At 51.2% G+C, this 17732-nt stretch overlaps 1 protein-coding gene across 1 annotated transcript; it reads right to left on the reverse strand.

Annotated features, from left to right (window-relative positions):
* Nucleotides 1–338: 338 nt before the first annotated feature.
* On the reverse strand, nt 339–16442 carry eepd1 (endonuclease/exonuclease/phosphatase family domain containing 1). Its single transcript, XM_079750115.1, has 7 exons — nt 15202–16442; nt 9140–9191; nt 4586–4696; nt 2086–2214; nt 1505–1640; nt 976–1170; nt 339–819 (listed from the first exon to the last, which is right to left on the reverse strand). The coding sequence occupies exons 1-7, from the start codon at nt 16053–16055 to the stop codon at nt 623–625; spliced, it is 1674 nt and encodes a 557-aa protein (XP_079606241.1). The 5' UTR covers nt 16056–16442; the 3' UTR covers nt 339–622.
* Nucleotides 16443–17732: the final 1290 nt, after the last annotated feature.

Consider the following 17732-nt stretch of genomic DNA (forward strand, 5'->3'; position numbering starts at 1 on the left):
CTCAGGCAAAACCAAGACTGCCCTCCTCTTGTTGACAGGGCTTCTCTAGCGAAGAACATGTGTTGAAGAGGATGCTCCATCGCAGAGGGAGTGTGTTTGAGTGAGGACTAGCCGGCAGCGATGTGCACAACGCAGCCCTCCGCAATGAAACCATCTCTACCCCCTGATGCTCACTGAGTGAGAGCAGCTATTGTCTGCTCTAACAAATACACACCTACACATACTATTAAACGAGCTCTCAAACACAAAGAGGCTAAATCTATTTTATATATATTTATATATATATATATATCTTATATCATTTTTATTTCATATTTACAAAAATGATTGCCACAGTAATTTTAAGAAGAAGAATTGAAACCTGTAAAATGTGATCTGCATATTTCCATGTCATGGCGTCCTATCCTAGGATAAAAATAACAATACTAATAATACTAATAATGTACATCGATAAAAGGCAAGCTCAAAATAAAGGCAATCTTGGCACTTGTCACATTGAGCAGGAAAACCCGTGTGATCCCGGACCAGGGGGGTCTGCTGGGACCGTCTGTGATATGTGGTTCTGCTCCGGGGCGACGGTCTGACTCCGCCCCCCTCCACCTTGGGGGGGGGGGGGGGGGGGTCACCGTTCGTGTTTGGGGGCGGCGTCCCCCCCCCGGTCCAACCCCGGCAGCCTGGTCCTGCCTAGCGCCTCCTTGGGCGCCACGTCCACGAAGAACTCTGCCAGCACGGGGCAGTGCCCGGACGCCACGCCGCCCCACGCCCAGCCGTCCGGGATCCAGGGGTTGGTCAGGCCCTCCCGCACCACCAGGCAGCGGCCTGCAGGGGCAGCAGGGAGCACATCAACGCTCCACACTCTGCAAGGGATCTCTCTCTTCAGCATGAGGATAGGTCTAAAGCTAGACCTGTATCAAGGTGTCAGTCAGTCAGTCAGTCAGTCAGTCAGTCAGTCAGTCAGTCACACACCCCCCTTACCCGAGTGGATCTTCTTGAGCGAGCGGCTGACCCAGATGTTGTCCAGGCAGCGGGACCCCTGGGGGCAGCTGGTGCTGATGTCGGTGAACTGGCCCGACGGCACCAGGGCACACAGCTTCTCCCGGCGCAGGGCGTCCGGCTCGCAACCCTGCGGCGAGGCGCCGAATCCCCCCAGGAGCAGTAGGTTCTTCTCCCCTTCACACACAAAACACACTTTAATACCACTTATTCAGCTTAACAACTACAGTCACTGGGTCAACAAACCCATCATCACCACCACAACCACAACCACTACCACTACCACCAGCAGGTCCTTCTCCCCGTCTCTCACACACACACATAAACCCAGGGTTATCTAGCTTGTTTTCTATCGTTTCTTTCACCCATTTAAAAAAAGACGTCACGTGAGTTACCAAACCCCCCCGTTAAAAAGGAAGGATGGATGTGGTTTAGTTTTACAGAAGAGAGTGTGATGAGGAAGCAGGTCCCAGCGCGGCTCGAGGCCGATGACGCAGGGCTGCGGACTGACCTCGGAGCGTCTCCTGCAGGCTGGCCGAGAGGGACCAGGCCTTGGCGTCACCAGAGGGCTGGCTCCGGCCGCCGGCCTCCCCGCACGGGGGAGGGGTCGCCTGGAGGTTCACCAGCGCCAGCTCAGACGAGCCGATCTAGGAGGCCAGGAAGTGGGGGTCAGTTGGGTCCGTTGTTGGGCAACGGGGGGAAAGGGACCGTAAAAGGTGATCTGAGAGACTTAAAGAATGAGATCACATGATAGCAAGATTATATAATAACCAAAATGAAACACCCACTCCCACTGTGTGTGCAAATGTGATGACAGGCAAGATGGAATCCCTGAAACAATCATGGAAGAGATGCCCATATTGGACAGAAATGAGCCGGGGGCGGTATATAAACAGAGGCAAGCGCAGGCACCCAGAACTGATATTCCCTCAGAGCGATTTTCACTCATGGATCTCTAACATATGACACCCAAATGATCCTGAATCCTCACTACAGCCTACAAACACATCTCATCTCAGACGGGCTGACCATCCTCACACACAACGACAATGGCAGACAACCCAAGAAACCAGCAGCGGCCGGAATACTAACCAGGAAGTGGGCCAGGAACGGGAGCGTGTGGGTGCCGTTGCCATTGCCTACAGAGGTTTCCAGGAGGGCAGCATCTTTCAGGTCGATACCAGAAGAGCTTTCCCAGAGAAAACCAGAGTAGCTGCTTCCCTGAAAACAGAGAAATAAAGTTTATAAAAGGTCTCATCTTCAACATAACAGCTGGTCTTTTGGGTTTATCACAATCTATTGATATACAAAATGTTATTATTGCGACGCTGATTAACTTAACCTTTTATTAAGATATATGTTGTAAATTATAGATTTACATCAACTACACACCACACATACCATCCGGAGGTTCAGCTCAACTAGGAGCGGTACAATTTACTTACAATTAATTATTAATTTATTAAGAGTTATCAAGGTACGAATGAAAATAATGACCCATGGAATCCAATATAATCGACTTTAATTTCACTTTCCTGTTCCTGCCTCACGCTGGGGAAGGAGTGGGTGAAGTCTATTTTCACTGCCGGCTGTCAAAAATGAATGCATCCTCTCGTGGGCAACGCAGTGACTCACATTATGGCTCACAGAGCAGCTGAATGACGCTTTCAGACTATGTTTTCTGTACATTGTACTTCCTCAGTGACGGGGGGGGGGGGATTCAGACCTACAACCCAAGACTACGTTAATTAGCTGCCTGAGATGTATATTATTTCACTGTTGGGCACTCCTTGAGATGAGGTATTTGGTGTGCAGTGGACATATCCCTCTGTGCTATCTTATGGTTCTTTAACGTTTCCTGATCCACTTGACCACCACTTTATTTATACTTCATCCATTGTATCGTCGCCCTTTGTAGCGGTTGATCCTCCAAGTCTAAGAGAGCTGGGGTATCTGTAGTAGGAGCTGGGGTATCTGTGGGCAGTAGGAGCTGGGGTATCTGTAGTAGGAGCTGGGGTATCTGTGGGCAGTAGGAGCTGGGGTATCAGTGCAGTAGGAGCTGGGGTATCTGTGCAGTAGGAGCTGGGGTATCAGTGCAGTAGGAGCTGGGGTATCTGTGTAGTATGAGCTGGGGTATCTGTGCAGTAGGAGCTGGGGTATCAGTGCAGTAGGAGCTGGGGTATCAGTGGGCAGTAGGGGCTGGGGTATCAGTGGGCAGTAGGGGCTGGGGTATCAGTGGGCAGTAGAACCTGGGGTATCAGTGGGCAGTAAGAGCTGGGGTATCTGTGGGCAGTAGGGGCTGGGGTATCAGTGGGCAGTAGGGGCTGGGGTATCAGTGGGCAGTAAGAGCTGGGGTATCTGTGGGCAGTAGGAGCTGGGGTATCTGTGGGCAGTAGGGGCTGGGGTATCAGTGGGCAGTAGGAGCTGAGCTGAGCCACAGGGTCTTAGGGGTGACCGTTGGGTGAGGACAGCTGGCGTGGCAGCGCTGCAGAGGCGCCAGATGGCCTAGTTCACCGTAATGATGTTCTATATCGGAGGAGGAGGGACTCCTACGAGGGCACGTCGCTATAGATAAAGATGGCTTGTTGTTTAACATCTTTCTTTTCTGCTGGGGGGATTAAACGTTAAAGAGTTTGATACAGATGGCAAAATCCACTTCAAACGGATTTCACCAATTCTACTTTTTAGCTCCCAATACCAATTCCCTAAGTTGAAGAACATGCAGATGGAGAACTGGTGATGGATATTTTTAATAACACAAGCAGATCTTTTGATCTGTTCTCAGCCCGGTGCCTCATAACATCGATCGGCGTCAGTGCATCTATACGTCAGCAGACCACCTCGCACGAATGAAGAGTTATGGTGCGTTTCTAAAACGGTAATCGCTTCCGTCTCACCAAGGGAGATGACTCAATCTCAGCAGCTTAGCAACAAGAGTAAACAAGTACTGCTTTGACTTCCTGTTCTCAGAACGGAAAGCATCCACAGGGCAAAGGGCTGTGAGGAACATCTGTCTGCAGGCTCAATTCATCATCACTGCTCCAGAACACCTAGCTGGATGGACCAGTCTGTTTTCTAGAATACCTTGCTGGATCGACCGGTCTGTTTTCTAAAATACCTTGCTGGATCGACCGGTCTGTTTTCTAGAATACCTTGCTGGATGGACCGGTCTGTTTTCTAGAATACCTTGCTGGATCGACCGGTCTGTTTTCTAGAATACCTTGATGGATGGACCGGTCTGTTTTCTAGAATACCTTGCTGGATGGACCGGTCTGTTTTCTAGAATACCTTGCTGGATGGACCGGTCTGTTTTCTAGAATACCTTGCTGGATGGACCGGTCTGTTTTCTAGAATACCTTGCTGGATGGACCGGTCTGTTTTCTAGAATACCTTGCTGGATCGACCGGTCTGTTTTCTAGAATACCTTGCTGGATGGACCGGTCTGTTTTCTAGAATACCTTGCTGGATCGACCGGTCTGTTTTCTAGAATACCTTGCTGGAATGATCGGTCTGTTTTCTGGAATACCTTTCTGGATGGACCGAGAGGGTTCTAGAATACCTTTCTGGACTGAGTGGGGGGGTTTCAGAATACCTTGCTGGATTGAGCGGTGGGCTTCTCAGACACGGCACACTTCCACAGCCCCCGCGGGCCCTTCCACTGGCGCACGCTGGCGAGCGTGCCCTGGTTCAGCTCCATGCAGAACTAGAGGAGAGACAGAGGGAGCAGCGTTAGCTAACCCTTGAAGTAGTTTCTAGCAGTTTCTCGGATTTATGCAAAAATCTGATTTGCAAATTAAAAAAGTAAAGCACCTCTTAGGCGACAGGGGGCGTCATATCTCGCAATCAAACATAAACGTTCTTCCCCATTGTTGGATCAGTCACCAGTCCGCTTCAAAGCGGCCCAGGGACTTGAAACTCGTCTTGCTTTTCCATATTCCATGAGCATGTCAGCACGCTCATGGAATATTGTGCACACGACCAAACATGTCTTCTTCAGAAAATACCCATGCGGCTACATGTTTGGTTAGTGGTGCTGATGCTTTTAACTTTATGCCACTTTTAGCCACAAAGCCACTGACCGTCACCACATCTGCTTTCTAAAGACTCAACACTTTCGTTTTCTTAAAACTCAAAAACACAAGTAAAATCAAACCAATAAGCAGATAACAATCAAGTCCCATTAAAAGCATACATATTAAAGGGGACATATCATACCACCAGGTGTGAGTGTGATTAGCCATTGCAAGCCGTTTTCAAAATGTGCAGCATTGTGACATCACAGGTGGGCGTGTCCATCTAGATGTGTGACGGATAGATGGACGCGCCAACCTGTGATGTCACAATGCTGCACATTTTCAAACCTGCTTGTAATGGCTAATCACACTCACACCTGGTGGTATGATATGTCCCCTTTAAGAGGAAGGAAGAGTGTCAGAGGTGAGGAGAGTTCAGAAGCCGAAGGTTCCAGATCAGTAAGGCGTTGAAGGAGGGCAGTCTCGTGAGGCACCAAAGCCCCCTCATAGATCAGAGGTCCGATATGTTTGAAGAAAGGTGGCGTCAGTACTCAGAGTTCAGTGAACCCTGTGTAGCAAAGAGGAACCCAGAAACACGCAGCTCATCAGCATTTGACCACATTTGCTGTAAGGGCAAAATAATAAAAGTTATGACTCAGAATGGGCTGACGGCAGCGTCTCGGTTCAACACGAGTCAAACCAGTGACCAGAGGCAGGCCGGGGCGGGGCAGGGTGATCAAACGGTGAAGTGAGTGTCCTCTGGTGACCCCCACTGCTGCTGCGTACACTGGGCCAGGGAGGAGTCACACACTGGGAGACCCCCACTGCTGCTGGGTACACTGGGCCAGGTAGGAGTCACACACTAACGCCCCTGCAACGACTCATCTTCAGACGCTCAGCAGTCGTCTCAAACCACTCCCCACCTCGCTAACCTCTGTTAGTGTCCAGGAGGTTACAGGTCCAGAAAGGAGCCAAGCATGGACCTGAAGGACCTAATGGACAACTGATCCGGCTCCCCCACCCTGATTGACCCCTGTCCAAGGCTCCCCTCCCTCCCGTCCCCCCGCCACACAATCCGATAACACTAATGATACCGTTAGTAAGCTGCCAACGAGGCGAACCAGGCGTGCCCATGGCCGGCTCCTGGCAGGGTCCACAACACCAGAGAGGATCCCGACGGGGAACCCTGAAGCAGCTCCTCAGGAGGGAGGGGGTAAAGAGGACCCGGTGTCGGACCCCCTCCCCTTCAGAGGCAATGGCACGACTGCTATCTGAGCCCTTTAGCAAGGTCAGGTCGTACAGCTCAGCCACGTCTGTAATGTGAGTAGCTAACATGCCATAGCACCAACGACAGGTCCTTTTAGGAGCTAACATGCTATAGCACCAACGACAGGTCCTTTTAGGAGCTAACATGCTATAGCACCAACGACAGGTCCTTTTAGGAGCTAACATGCTATAGCACCAACGACAGGTCCTTTTAGGAGCTAACATGCTATAGCACCAACGACAGGTCCTTTTAGGAGCTAACATGCATAGCACCAATGACAGGTGCATAGAGGAGCTAACATGTTTAGCAGTAATGACAGGTCCTTAAGTAGCTAACATGCTATAGCACCAATGACAGGTCCTCTAGGAGCTAACATGCTATAGCACCAATGACAGGTCCTCTTGGAGCTAACATGCTATAGCACCAATGACAGGTCCTCTTGGAGCTAACATGCTATAGCACCAATGACAGGTCCTCTTGGAGCTAACATGCTATAGCACCAACGACAGGTCCTCTAGGAGCTAACATGCTATAGCACCAACGACAGGTCCTCTAGGAGCTAACATGCTATAGCACCAACGACAGGTCCTCTAGGAGCTAACATGCTATAGCACCAATGACAGGTCCTCTTGGAGCTAACATGCTATAGCACCAATGGCAGGTCCTCTTGGAGCTAACATGCTATAGCACCAATGACAGATCCTCCAGGAGCTAACATGCTATAGCACCAATGACAGGTCCTCTTGGAGCTAACATGCTATAGCACCAATGACAGGTCCTCTAGGAGCTAACATGCTATAGCACCAATGACAGGTCCTCTTGGAGCTAACATGCTATAGCACCAATGGCAGGTCCTCTTGGAGCTAACATGCTATAGCACCAATGACAGGTCCTCTTGGAGCTAACATGCTATAGCACCAATGACAGGTCCTCTAGGAGCTAACATGCTATAGCACCAATGACAGATCCTCCAGGAGCTAACATGCTATAGCACCAATGACAGGTCCTTTTAGGAGCTAACATGCATAGCACCAATGACAGGTCCTCTAGGAGCTAACATGCTATAGCACCAATGACAGGTCCTCTAGGAGCTAACATGCTATAGCACCAATGACAGGTCCTCTTGGAGCTAACATGCTATAGCACCAATGACAGGTCCTCTTGGAGCTAACATGCTATAGCACCAATGACAGGTCCTCTAGGAGCTAACATGCTATAGCACCAATGGCAGGTCCTCTTGGAGCTAACATGCTATAGCACCAATGGCAGGTGCTCTGGCAGGGTTGGCTGCTGATGCAGGCGGCCACCGCCACAGAACTATGCAGATGAAGCACGTACCAGCACTCTAGAAGAATGGATGTGTGTGTGTGTGTGTGTCTTAGCAGAAGCGTGAGGAAAAAAGAGAGTGCATGTGTGGGAGTGTGTGTGTGGGTGAGGAAGTTTGCCCTTGTGTATCCACCCAACACACACACATACACACACACACAGACACACACACACACAGTGTGTTGAGGCAGCCTACCGCGGGCAGACATCTTGAAGGAATATTTTTAGCATAGATTAGCCGCCGAGGATTCAGCTGATACATAGACAAACACTGTAAAAAGAGACTGCTACCGCAAATGGGCCCCTGTCACTCGTGATTTAGTGATAACACAAACGTCCACAAGAGAAAGGTTCATCATGATGGCAGAAGCAGGCCTTGCCTATAGTGAAGTGTCTGATACACAGAGAACATGGCCCCACTGTGGAGCAGTCACACTCCAATCTACAGTCATAAAGAAGGCAAATGATAGGCTGTCATCACTTGATTATGCTTACATGACTCACATGTGTTCTGTCGTTCTGTTTGCTGCTGATCTTTACCCCTCAGAGTTTTGCATTGAAAATGTGTTCATTTAAATGTAATAGTTTAAAGAGCAAAGCACTGTGGGTAATACAAAAGAAAACAACCTTTTAACAAAGTCTATATTTCATTTGATTCATATTTATAGGAATTTGTATTGCAACGAAATATTAAGTTTATATGTGCAAAACACATTAACACATGCATGGCAGATTTGAGCGCAGATATTGTTTTGCCCTACTTATAAAGACCCAAAGAAGAAAGGGTTTGATGCAAAGACAGAAGGGGAGCAGGGGCACAACCTGAAGGGAACCGACTGCATGGAGGTCCCTGTATGTGGGACAACCCCAGCCTCATGGAGGTCCCTGTATGTGGGACAACCCCAGCCTCATGGAGGTCCCTGTATGTGGGACAACCCCAGCCTCATGGAGGTCCCTGTATGTGGGACAACCCCAGCCTCATGGAGGTCCCTGTATGTGGGACAACCCCAGCCTCATGGAGGTCCCTGTATGTGGGACAACCCCAGCCTCATGGAGGTCCCTGTATGTGGGACAACCCCAGCCTCATGGAGGTCCCTGTATGTGGGACACCTCCCCTTCACCGGACCGTTGAGGTCCCTGTATTTGGGACATCCCCCCCCCCCCCTTCACCATGGAGGTCCCTGTATGTGGGACACCCTCCAGATGACCCAGTTCCAGGCCAGTGTTGCTCTAGATCCAGCCCCAGCTACAGCTCTCCAAGCTCCCAGCACACAACCACAAACGCCCTCCCCCCGGAAATTGGTTCAGAGACGCAGAAATGTGGGCGATATTAAAGTGGTTAGTGTTATTTAAACGCTTCAAATGCTTACTTTTAACGCAGTAGGTCATGATAGCGGGCAGTTAATGTTACTAACGATATCCCATCAATAAATGACATGACCATAACTCCATATTTGTATCCCAGCATGGTTCGGTGGGACTGATCTCTTCCCAGTGTGTAGCCCAGGACTCCTTCTGGGTCCTGAAGTGTTTGAGTTACCTTGTCCAGCGCCTCGCGGTCCAGCAGGTCCTGCACCGCCAGCACCTTGATGCTGAGGAGAGAGAGAGAGAAGAGTGTTACACAGGCAGTTACTGACAGATCTCCATGGTTACGGTCACCCAGCACCTTGATGCTGAGGAGAGAGAGAGAGAGAAGAGTGATACACAGGCTGCCACTGACGGATCACCATGGTTACGGTCATCCAGCACCTTGATGCTGAGGAGAGAGAGAGAGAGAGAAGAGTGTTATACAGGCCGTCACTGACGGATCACCATGGTTACGGTCATCCAGCACCTTGATGCTGAGGAGAGAGAGAGAGAGAAGAGTGTTACACAGGCAGTCACTGACGGATCACCATGGTTACGATCATCCAGCACCTTGATGCTGAGGAGAGAAAGAAGAGTGTAACACAGGCGGTCACTGAAGGATCACCGTGGTTACGGTCTTATTAGCACCAGGCCGGCAGGCGGGCCCACAAATGCAGCAGCCCTGGTCGGGGCCAGCTGCCTGATCAGCAGAGGGCTGGAGGATAGAGGAGGTTTGTCATCGGCGATTATGTAGAATTGGTGTAGCTTAAAAACCTTTTGAAAACAACACACAATCCTGTTGTGACCTGGACTTCTGGGGAAATGTGCCAGAAAAACCCTGAGCCAGGTCAGAAGAAGAGCCAGCTAAGGGGAACGCTCTCCTCCTCCTCCTCCTCCTCCTCCTCCTCCTCCTCCATCCTCCTCTCTCTCCTCCCTACGCTACCAACCCCAGGCTGGGCATCAATCGACAAATCCGCTCCGCCCTTCAGTCAGGCCGACGGAGCACAGTCACATGACTCGTAGGGAGGACCGGGGGGGGATAGTAACTCAACATCCATGAGTAATGCTCATCATTCAATGGAGAAAGGACGGGTAGTCCAGTAGTGGTGGCCATGGGGTCACATCCCAATCGGCTTGTCCTGCTGTCTCCAATCACTTGGGCTTCAAAATAGTTTTTCTCAGATACAACGGTTTCTTTTCTCACGAGAGTCAGACCTATGGATGGACGGGGGTCTGGGGGCAGGAGCCTGGGGGCCCCCCTGAGGGCAGGAGCCTGGGGGCAGAAGCCTGGGGCCCCCCTGAGGGCAGGAGCCTGGGGGCAGAAGCCTGGGGGCCTCCTGGGGGCAGAAGCCTGGGGGCCTCCTGAGGGCAGGAGCCTGGGGGCCCCCTGAGGGCAGGAGCCTGGGGGCAGAAGCCTGGGGGCCTCCTGAGGGCAGGAGCCTGGGGGCCCTAGGGCAGGAGCCTGGGGGCCCTAGGGCAGGAGCCTGGGGGCCCGGTGCTGACACAGGAGTTAGGAGAAGAGCGGAGGGAGGTGGGTAAAGAAGGCGGTCATGTGGAAAATTCCAGTTGAGCAGCAGTTTATTGTGCGTGGACACTGAGTTAGAGTGTCTGTGTTAGAGTGTGTGTGTGAGTGTGTGTGTCCCTGGCACTCAGAGTGCCATCCAGGCACTAGCTGCTGCCAGTCCTGCTGCCTCTGTAGAATATCTCTAGGTCCATAACCACCAGGTAGTTGATATGCACAAAGCATGCCCTCCAACACCCCATAGCCACCCAGCAACACCCCATAGCCACCCAGCAACACCCCACAGCCACCCAGCAACACCCCATAGCCACCCAGCAACACCCCACAGCCACCCAGCAACACCCCATAGCCACCCAGCAACACCCCATAGCCACCCAGCAACACCCCATAGCCACCCAGCAACACCCCACGCTTTTGTAGCCAGACCGGCCTTTGATGAAGTGGGAGAGAGAAGTACAGCCACAGAGACAACAGGGGAGAGGGAGATATGCAGGGATGGCGAGACAGCAGCAGAGACAAGCCGAGAGGGGGAGGAGGATGAGGAGGAGGATGAGGAGGAGGAGGAGGAGGAGAAGGTCATCGCCCCGCCAAGGTCACGCTGTGCTCCCCAGCTCACAACAACCTGCCTGCCCCCAGCGCTCACTTCACACAGTCTGGATCAGGGGAAACAAGGCTCCAACACACACACACACACACACAAAACACACACACACACACACACACACACACACACACACACACACACACACACACACACACACACACACACACACACACACACACACACACACACACACACACACACACACACACACACACACACACACACACACACGTTGTCGGAGGTGTTTGTACTTGTTTGTAGCTCCTGTCCAGCAGGCCCCAAAAGGCTGAACCCCGTAGGGAGGGCCCTGATTAACTCCTTTGTCCGTTTCCTTCTCCGGGCTCCAAACGTCCCCTCTGGGAGACGCTGGACATGTTTAGCAGGACGAGAGGCCTCGACGCCCTCAGAGACGGCTAATCACCCGATGGGAGAGCCCCTTTCTGGGGTTGACCCTGGGCAGTAGGAAGGGCGGTCCCAGACCTGGGGCTCCAGAGCCTGTGTGTTCTGAAAACAGGATCTCCCACACCGGGCTATTTACAACTCCGGGATCAGACTGCCTTACGTGATCCGGATCTCTGGAAGGTGTTGCATAATGCGGCTCAGCGGCTTCAGAGAGGAGCTGAGCGGACTGGGGGGAACCGGACAGGGCGTGGCCAGGGACTGGGTGACCGGGCGAGGCCAGGGACCGGGCGGGGGCAGACAGGGGATTTAGTGAGGTGAGAGTTGGGTGAGATTGTTGGGTCTCATGTGCAGATTAATCTGCATTGATGGCATCAGGACTGGTGTTGATAGTTGTCGCTAGCATAACGAGGGGATTACAACGGTATCGCAGGGTGAAATGTGTCCATTTGTTTTCATTAGACTGCATGGTTACAAAACACTGAGCCACTACATTTCCTCACATCCCAACCGCCCTGACCAGACCTGGTCTTAAAGCAGTCCTCGCTACCCCAGCCTTTCACTGAACAAAACCACCCCCACAGCAAACTAACCTGCCATGCTAGGGTTAGCATGATGGCCCTGAATACTGGAGAACTGTTACAGCGTTTTACTTACAAGTCCTAGTTAACTAACTAACTAACCCTACGGTGACCCCAAAACACATCCAACATTCATGAGTTAATGACAGCGTCAAGCTCCCAGAAACTAACGAGTGAAGTCTGAGGCTTCAAGGTGACAGGAGCGGTAACACCTGCACACATCCAACATTTATGAATTAATGTCAAGTCACTTATTTTAGCAACTGCCCCCCCGAGCTGTGAGCTGGAGTTATGAAGCAGGCTCGTCTTCCAGGGCTCACAAGTACATGTCCTTCAGCGGCTCCAATGTCAGAGGACCCGGTTTCCAACGGGCCCTGCAGTGGACTAGGGACAGATATATCTAAACGTATGGAGGATCCGTTTATAAATACACTGTGTGTCTATGGCTAGTATAAGGGGTGTCGCTGGCTAGCCCACTGCCTAATCAGAACGCCGACACCAGACTGTTGAACACCTATCACGGCAGATTTACACCCGTCACATCTGTATCAGAGGCAACGTCAACCATTAACCTGGTCTTAGCAAACCAGCCAAATCCTAATTACTGATTACTTATCGTTTGGCAAGAGACGAGGGCACCAATTAAACCAGTCTCCTCACAGTTTAGTTTTGGGTTAAGATTTAAGAGGATCTGTCCGATTATCAAAGATCAGAAAGGAATCTGGTTAAAAGCTTTTTTTCTACTGCAACAATGTGAATGAGATAAGAGTCATAGCGATAAATTGGTGGCCCACTACTGGTCCATCACAGATATATCTTATCAGCGTATAGGTTTGCAGGTATGCGCCGATATGAAAACATTAGTAATGACGTTGGTTAATAAATGTAATGACTCATTTATAAACCCTCTACTGAACTTCTAAACGCTTTAACCAAGCACATCCATGTAAACGCGCCGACACTAACAGTTCTACATCCTGTTCTGTGTGAAGGTCCGTAGCTCTTCCCCCTACATGTCAGTAGCTCCTCCCCCTGCAGGTCATTGGTTCCTTTAGCTCATGGTTTTTAGGAGATGTTGTTGTGGCCCGAAGCATTGCTAAAATCTCCTGTTGACAGAAGGCCTTGACCCAGACCAGGAGGTCCTGGTCCAGACACCAGCAGGGACAGGGTATTGATTGGTGCCAGGTAATGTGCGTGCTGTGACAAGTGACCCCTGACACCAAGGGGTTTGAACAATGTTCCCACTGAAGGTGTACAGTTCTCATTGTCCATCTCAGCCAATGCTGCAGCTCATGAATATGTTTCCAAACAAAGGCTTTGACCTCTGTGCTCCTGGGAAGTTTGATCTAACCAAGGACAGCAATAGTTCCTGTCTGTCCGTCCGTCCGTCTGTCTGTCTGTCTGTCTGTCTGTCTGTCTGTCTGTCTGTCTGTCTGTCTGTCTGTCTGTCTGTCTGTCTGTCTGTCTGTCTGTCTGTCTGTCTGTCTGTCTGTCTGTCTGTCTGTCTGTCTGTCTGTCTGTCTGTAAAGCAGCCTTTTATTATTAAATCTATGTTTCATGTAAAGCTTGACAAATTTGCTGATAATATAAACATTTTAAATATTATACTGCAATACTCAAATGGAGTAATTGAACAGGGGCTTCTACTTTTTTTGATTTTTTTTTAAATGAACAACATCAACACTTCAAACCATTATGTGCGTGTGCGTGCCCACTGTATTCAGAGACAGGCGTGTTGATGCTGCAGGTGATGATCACATTAAGAGGGTGATAGAGAGCTTTGTGAGCAGCCATCAACGACTGAGTGATTGGGGGAGCAGAGGCCTCCTCTCTCCCTCTGTGATTACGTTACCTCAAACCCTGCCCTCTGAGGGCGCTGAAGCGTGACCAGACCTTCCATCTCTCCATGTTTGTTTTATGAGTGTTCTCGCTCTGGCCGAGGAAGGGGACATCCGTTCTTTGTGTTGGTGGTGATCTACCCTAGGTCAGAACCTTTACAGGACCTTTAGCTCTAGGAGCGGACAGACACACGTCTGTCTTCCAGAGGAGGTCCTCAGGGGTCAAGGGTTAATAACAGACAGATGTTGACGTTAAAAACGAAATCCTTGTCATGTTCCAAAAGAAATCACTTTGCTTACAGTCAGCTGGGAAATAAATAGTTCTATCAAGTAAAGTCACAACAATATTATATTTATATTATATTATATTCTATACATTGGTGCAATCTTTGAAACAAAAAGAACTGTTGACATTTGACCGGGCATTGCTCAGATGGTTCATGCAAAACAAATCTTGAAAGAAACAATTACAGAACGAGAGAAGAGTTCCGCCCCGTTGAAACCAAACACAGAGTTCAGTCACCAGATCAGAAGGGCCAACCCCTGCGCCACCAGGGCTCTAGAGCCCTCAGCATGTGAACCCATTGCAGTCCGCAGGCCGTGTTGTTTGTTTTGCATTGTCATGAGTGGACCCAGTCTGAGCTGATAACCGGTAATAACCCCGCCGCCGCGACACCGCCAGCACGGAGCTGGGCTTCCTCTGACAGCCTGCAGACGAGTGGGCGTGTCCGTGGGATCGGGACGCGTAGAACGTCTCCCTCTCTCAACACAACCATCATGGGATCTTGTGATTGATCACAAGCTAGCGCTGTGCAAACACACACACGCCTCCACGCAACCTTTACAGGCTGCTGGGCTGGACGCCTGGAAGTCAGACGGCTGCACTCACTGGAGATGGGCTGGAGACATATGGTCTGGGGGGGGGGGGGGGGGGGGGGGGCGGGGGTCTAGATCCAGGGGAGACATGCAGGCCTGGGGGGAGGGGGGGTCTCTAGACCCCGTGGAGACCTGAAGGCCTGAGGGGTCTCCAGACCCCGTGGAGACCTGAAGGCCTGAGGGGTCTCTAGACCCCGTGGAGACATGCAGGTCTGGGGGTTCTAGACCCAGTAAGACTAAGAGGAACAAGGAGTTCCTGTGACCACTCTCTCGTTGTGTTCAGTTTGGCTCAGAATGTTAGTTTGCGTCGCCTAGCCGGTTTGGTTATCGTGCATGGCATCACCTGCCACCAACGTGTTCACACACAGAGGTAACAACGTGTCCCAAGAAGACACAACATGTCCAGCGCAAAGCCTCACGTTAAGTTGTACTCACTCGTTCTCCAGTAGGGTCATGCACACGACCTCTTTGACGCCAGGGTTGTTGGCCTTTTCACTGGAGCAGCGCTGGAGGTCCCAGGTGGCCAGGCGCACCGCGGCCCTGCCGTCCCGCGGGCCCGGCTCCGGCTCCACGCGGGGCCGCAGGGACACCATCTGCGCGGGTCCTCCCGGCGGGAGGTCGAGGTCGTCGCTCCGGAGGCTGAACGAGGTCGGGCTCGGGTGGGACCGACCCGTGTAGGTCAGCCCGCCGTTGGTATTGGTGGACGGAGTTCTTGAGCGCTCCACAAACACCTGGAAGCGAATCTTGTCCAGTAGGGAGCAGTTTATGTGCTCGACCCGAACCAGGTCCTCGATGCTCTTGAACGGGCCGTGTTGGGTCCGGTAGGCCACAATGTTCCGGGCGATCTTCTCCGTGATGCCGCGGATGCTCATGAGCTGCGGCGGGGTGGCGGTGTTGATGTTCATGCCGCTGCAGGAGGACATGTGCTCCGGGTCTCTCCGCAGGGAGGACGGCGAGTGCTGCGACGAACTGGTCCTACTCGACACGCAGATCTCCACTTTAATAATCTCCAGTTTGGTGGCGCCGATCCCACTCACCAGCGCTAGGTCCTCCACCTTCTTGAAGCCCCCGATGCAGTCCCGGTACTCCACGATGCTCCGCGCCACGGGGCGGTTGACCCCGGGCAGGGTCATGAGCTCTTCCTCCGTGGCCGTGTTGATGTTCAGCCGCTCCTGGTTCACCATAATGTTGCCAAAGTTACACGCGGCGCTGAATTTGCGCTTGCTGCCGTAGCTGAAGTCCGTGGGGTCCCTCGGGATGGACCTGTGGCAGCCTAGGTTCCCCCCCATTGTCCGGGACGATCAGGTCCCCAGACCGGGTCTCGACGCTCCAGACCGCTGGGGTCGCATGTGGGGTGGAGAGGTACTCGGTGGTAGCAGGTCGTCTCCTCTCCTGCTATGTAGTTTGCATTCCTCCGTCAGGCACGACTCCACACGCAGGTGGAGGTGGAGGTTGAGGGCTCCCTCTTTTTAGACCGCAGCGTCGTAGTCCGAAGATGAGCAGACACCCAGCAACCAGTCCTGCTGCCCCGCGTGGCGCATAATCCACACAGCCTTCCCTGTCCCGGGACCTCCTCACCTTATAGGACCAGGACAAGGACCGAGCTGTTGGCGATCAGATACGAAACGACGCGAGGGAAAGCGTGTGCGCTGTTCTCCAACGTCCACCGTGTCCACCACCACGCGAATGACTGCTGCTGCACCACCGCTCCTCGCGGACGGACTAGTAGTTGGAGGCAGAGGGGGCGTGTCCTGCGGTGTGTGGCAACGTTTAGAAACGATTATCCTGCAACGTCATCCCATGTCCTCCTTGCTTGCCTGGCTGTCATGCTGCGTACACAGAGGACCGCTGGAACCACTGCCTGCCGAATTACCGGCAGCCTCATGGTTCTTCTTCGTTCATTTCCGCTCACATCAAAAAGGAACCGCTGTTCATTGGAACGAATCTCCCCCCTGAATTGAAGTGAGCGCTATAAACCTCATACTGACACAACCGTCTGTCTGAAAGCCTTCTACTCAGCACGTCCATAAGCTGCCGCTGACCCAAAGAGCCGGACTCAATGATATCCTTTAAATTGGTGGGATACTTTTATACATAGCCTATACAGTTCCTACAGTATCTATTACCCCTGAAGTGTGAAAGGTTCCTGTCAGGTTATCACATTTTGTCATTGACTTTTCTTCAAATCTCGTCCTTTTCATCAAACCACAACTACAACTGTTCGACCACTATCTATAGCTATCTTCTAGTATACATGTTTATGAACCCTTCCACAGAGGTGTCATGTAGGACAAACACAGTGTGGCCCATTCCACTAATGATGGCTCTGCTCCTTCATGAACCAGAGCACATAGCAGACTGAGATGGTGACGGGAACCTGAGAGCAAAACAGGACAACACAGTAGATCCACAAGAAGAACATGTTATTACTGATGAAGAACATGTTGTAGGATTAGTAATGGAGAACATGTTGTAGGATCACTGAAGAAGAACATGTTATTACTGATGAAGGACATGTTGTAGGATTAGTAATGAAGAACATGTTGTAGGATCATTGAAGAAGAACATGTTATTACTGATGAAGAACATGTTGTAGGATCACTGATGAAGAACATGTTGTAGGATCACTGATGAAGAACATGTTATTACTGATGAAGAACATGTTGTAGGATCACTGATGAAGAACATGTTGTAGGATCACTGAAGAAGAACATGTTGTAGGATCACTGAAGAAGAACATGTTGTAGGATCACTGAAGAAGAACATGTTATTACTGATGAAGAACATGTTGCAGGATTACTAATGGAGAACATGTTGTAGGATCACTGAAGAAGAACATGTTGTAGGATCACTGATGAAGAACATGTTGTAGGATTAAGAACATGTTGTAGGATTACTGATGAAGAACATGTTGTAGGATCACTGAAGAAGAACATGGTGTAGGATCACTGAAGAAGAACATGTTA

Source organism: Pollachius pollachius (assembly GCF_949987615.1).
Source record: "Pollachius pollachius genome assembly, chromosome: 13".
Taxonomy (NCBI): Eukaryota; Metazoa; Chordata; class Actinopteri; order Gadiformes; family Gadidae; genus Pollachius; species Pollachius pollachius.

Coding starts and splice junctions, on each gene's coding strand:
- eepd1 (XM_079750115.1), bottom strand. CDS start 16,055: ATGGGGGGGAACCTAGGCTGCCACAGGTCCATCCCGAGGGACCCCACG. Junction 9,192..15,201: donor ATGACCCTACTGGAGAACGA/GTGAGTACAACT, acceptor CTCTCTCCTCAG/CATCAAGGTGCTGGCGGTGC. Junction 2,215..4,585: donor CCACCGCTCAATCCAGCAAG/GTATTCTGAAAC, acceptor CTCTGTTTTCAG/GGAAGCAGCTACTCTGGTTT.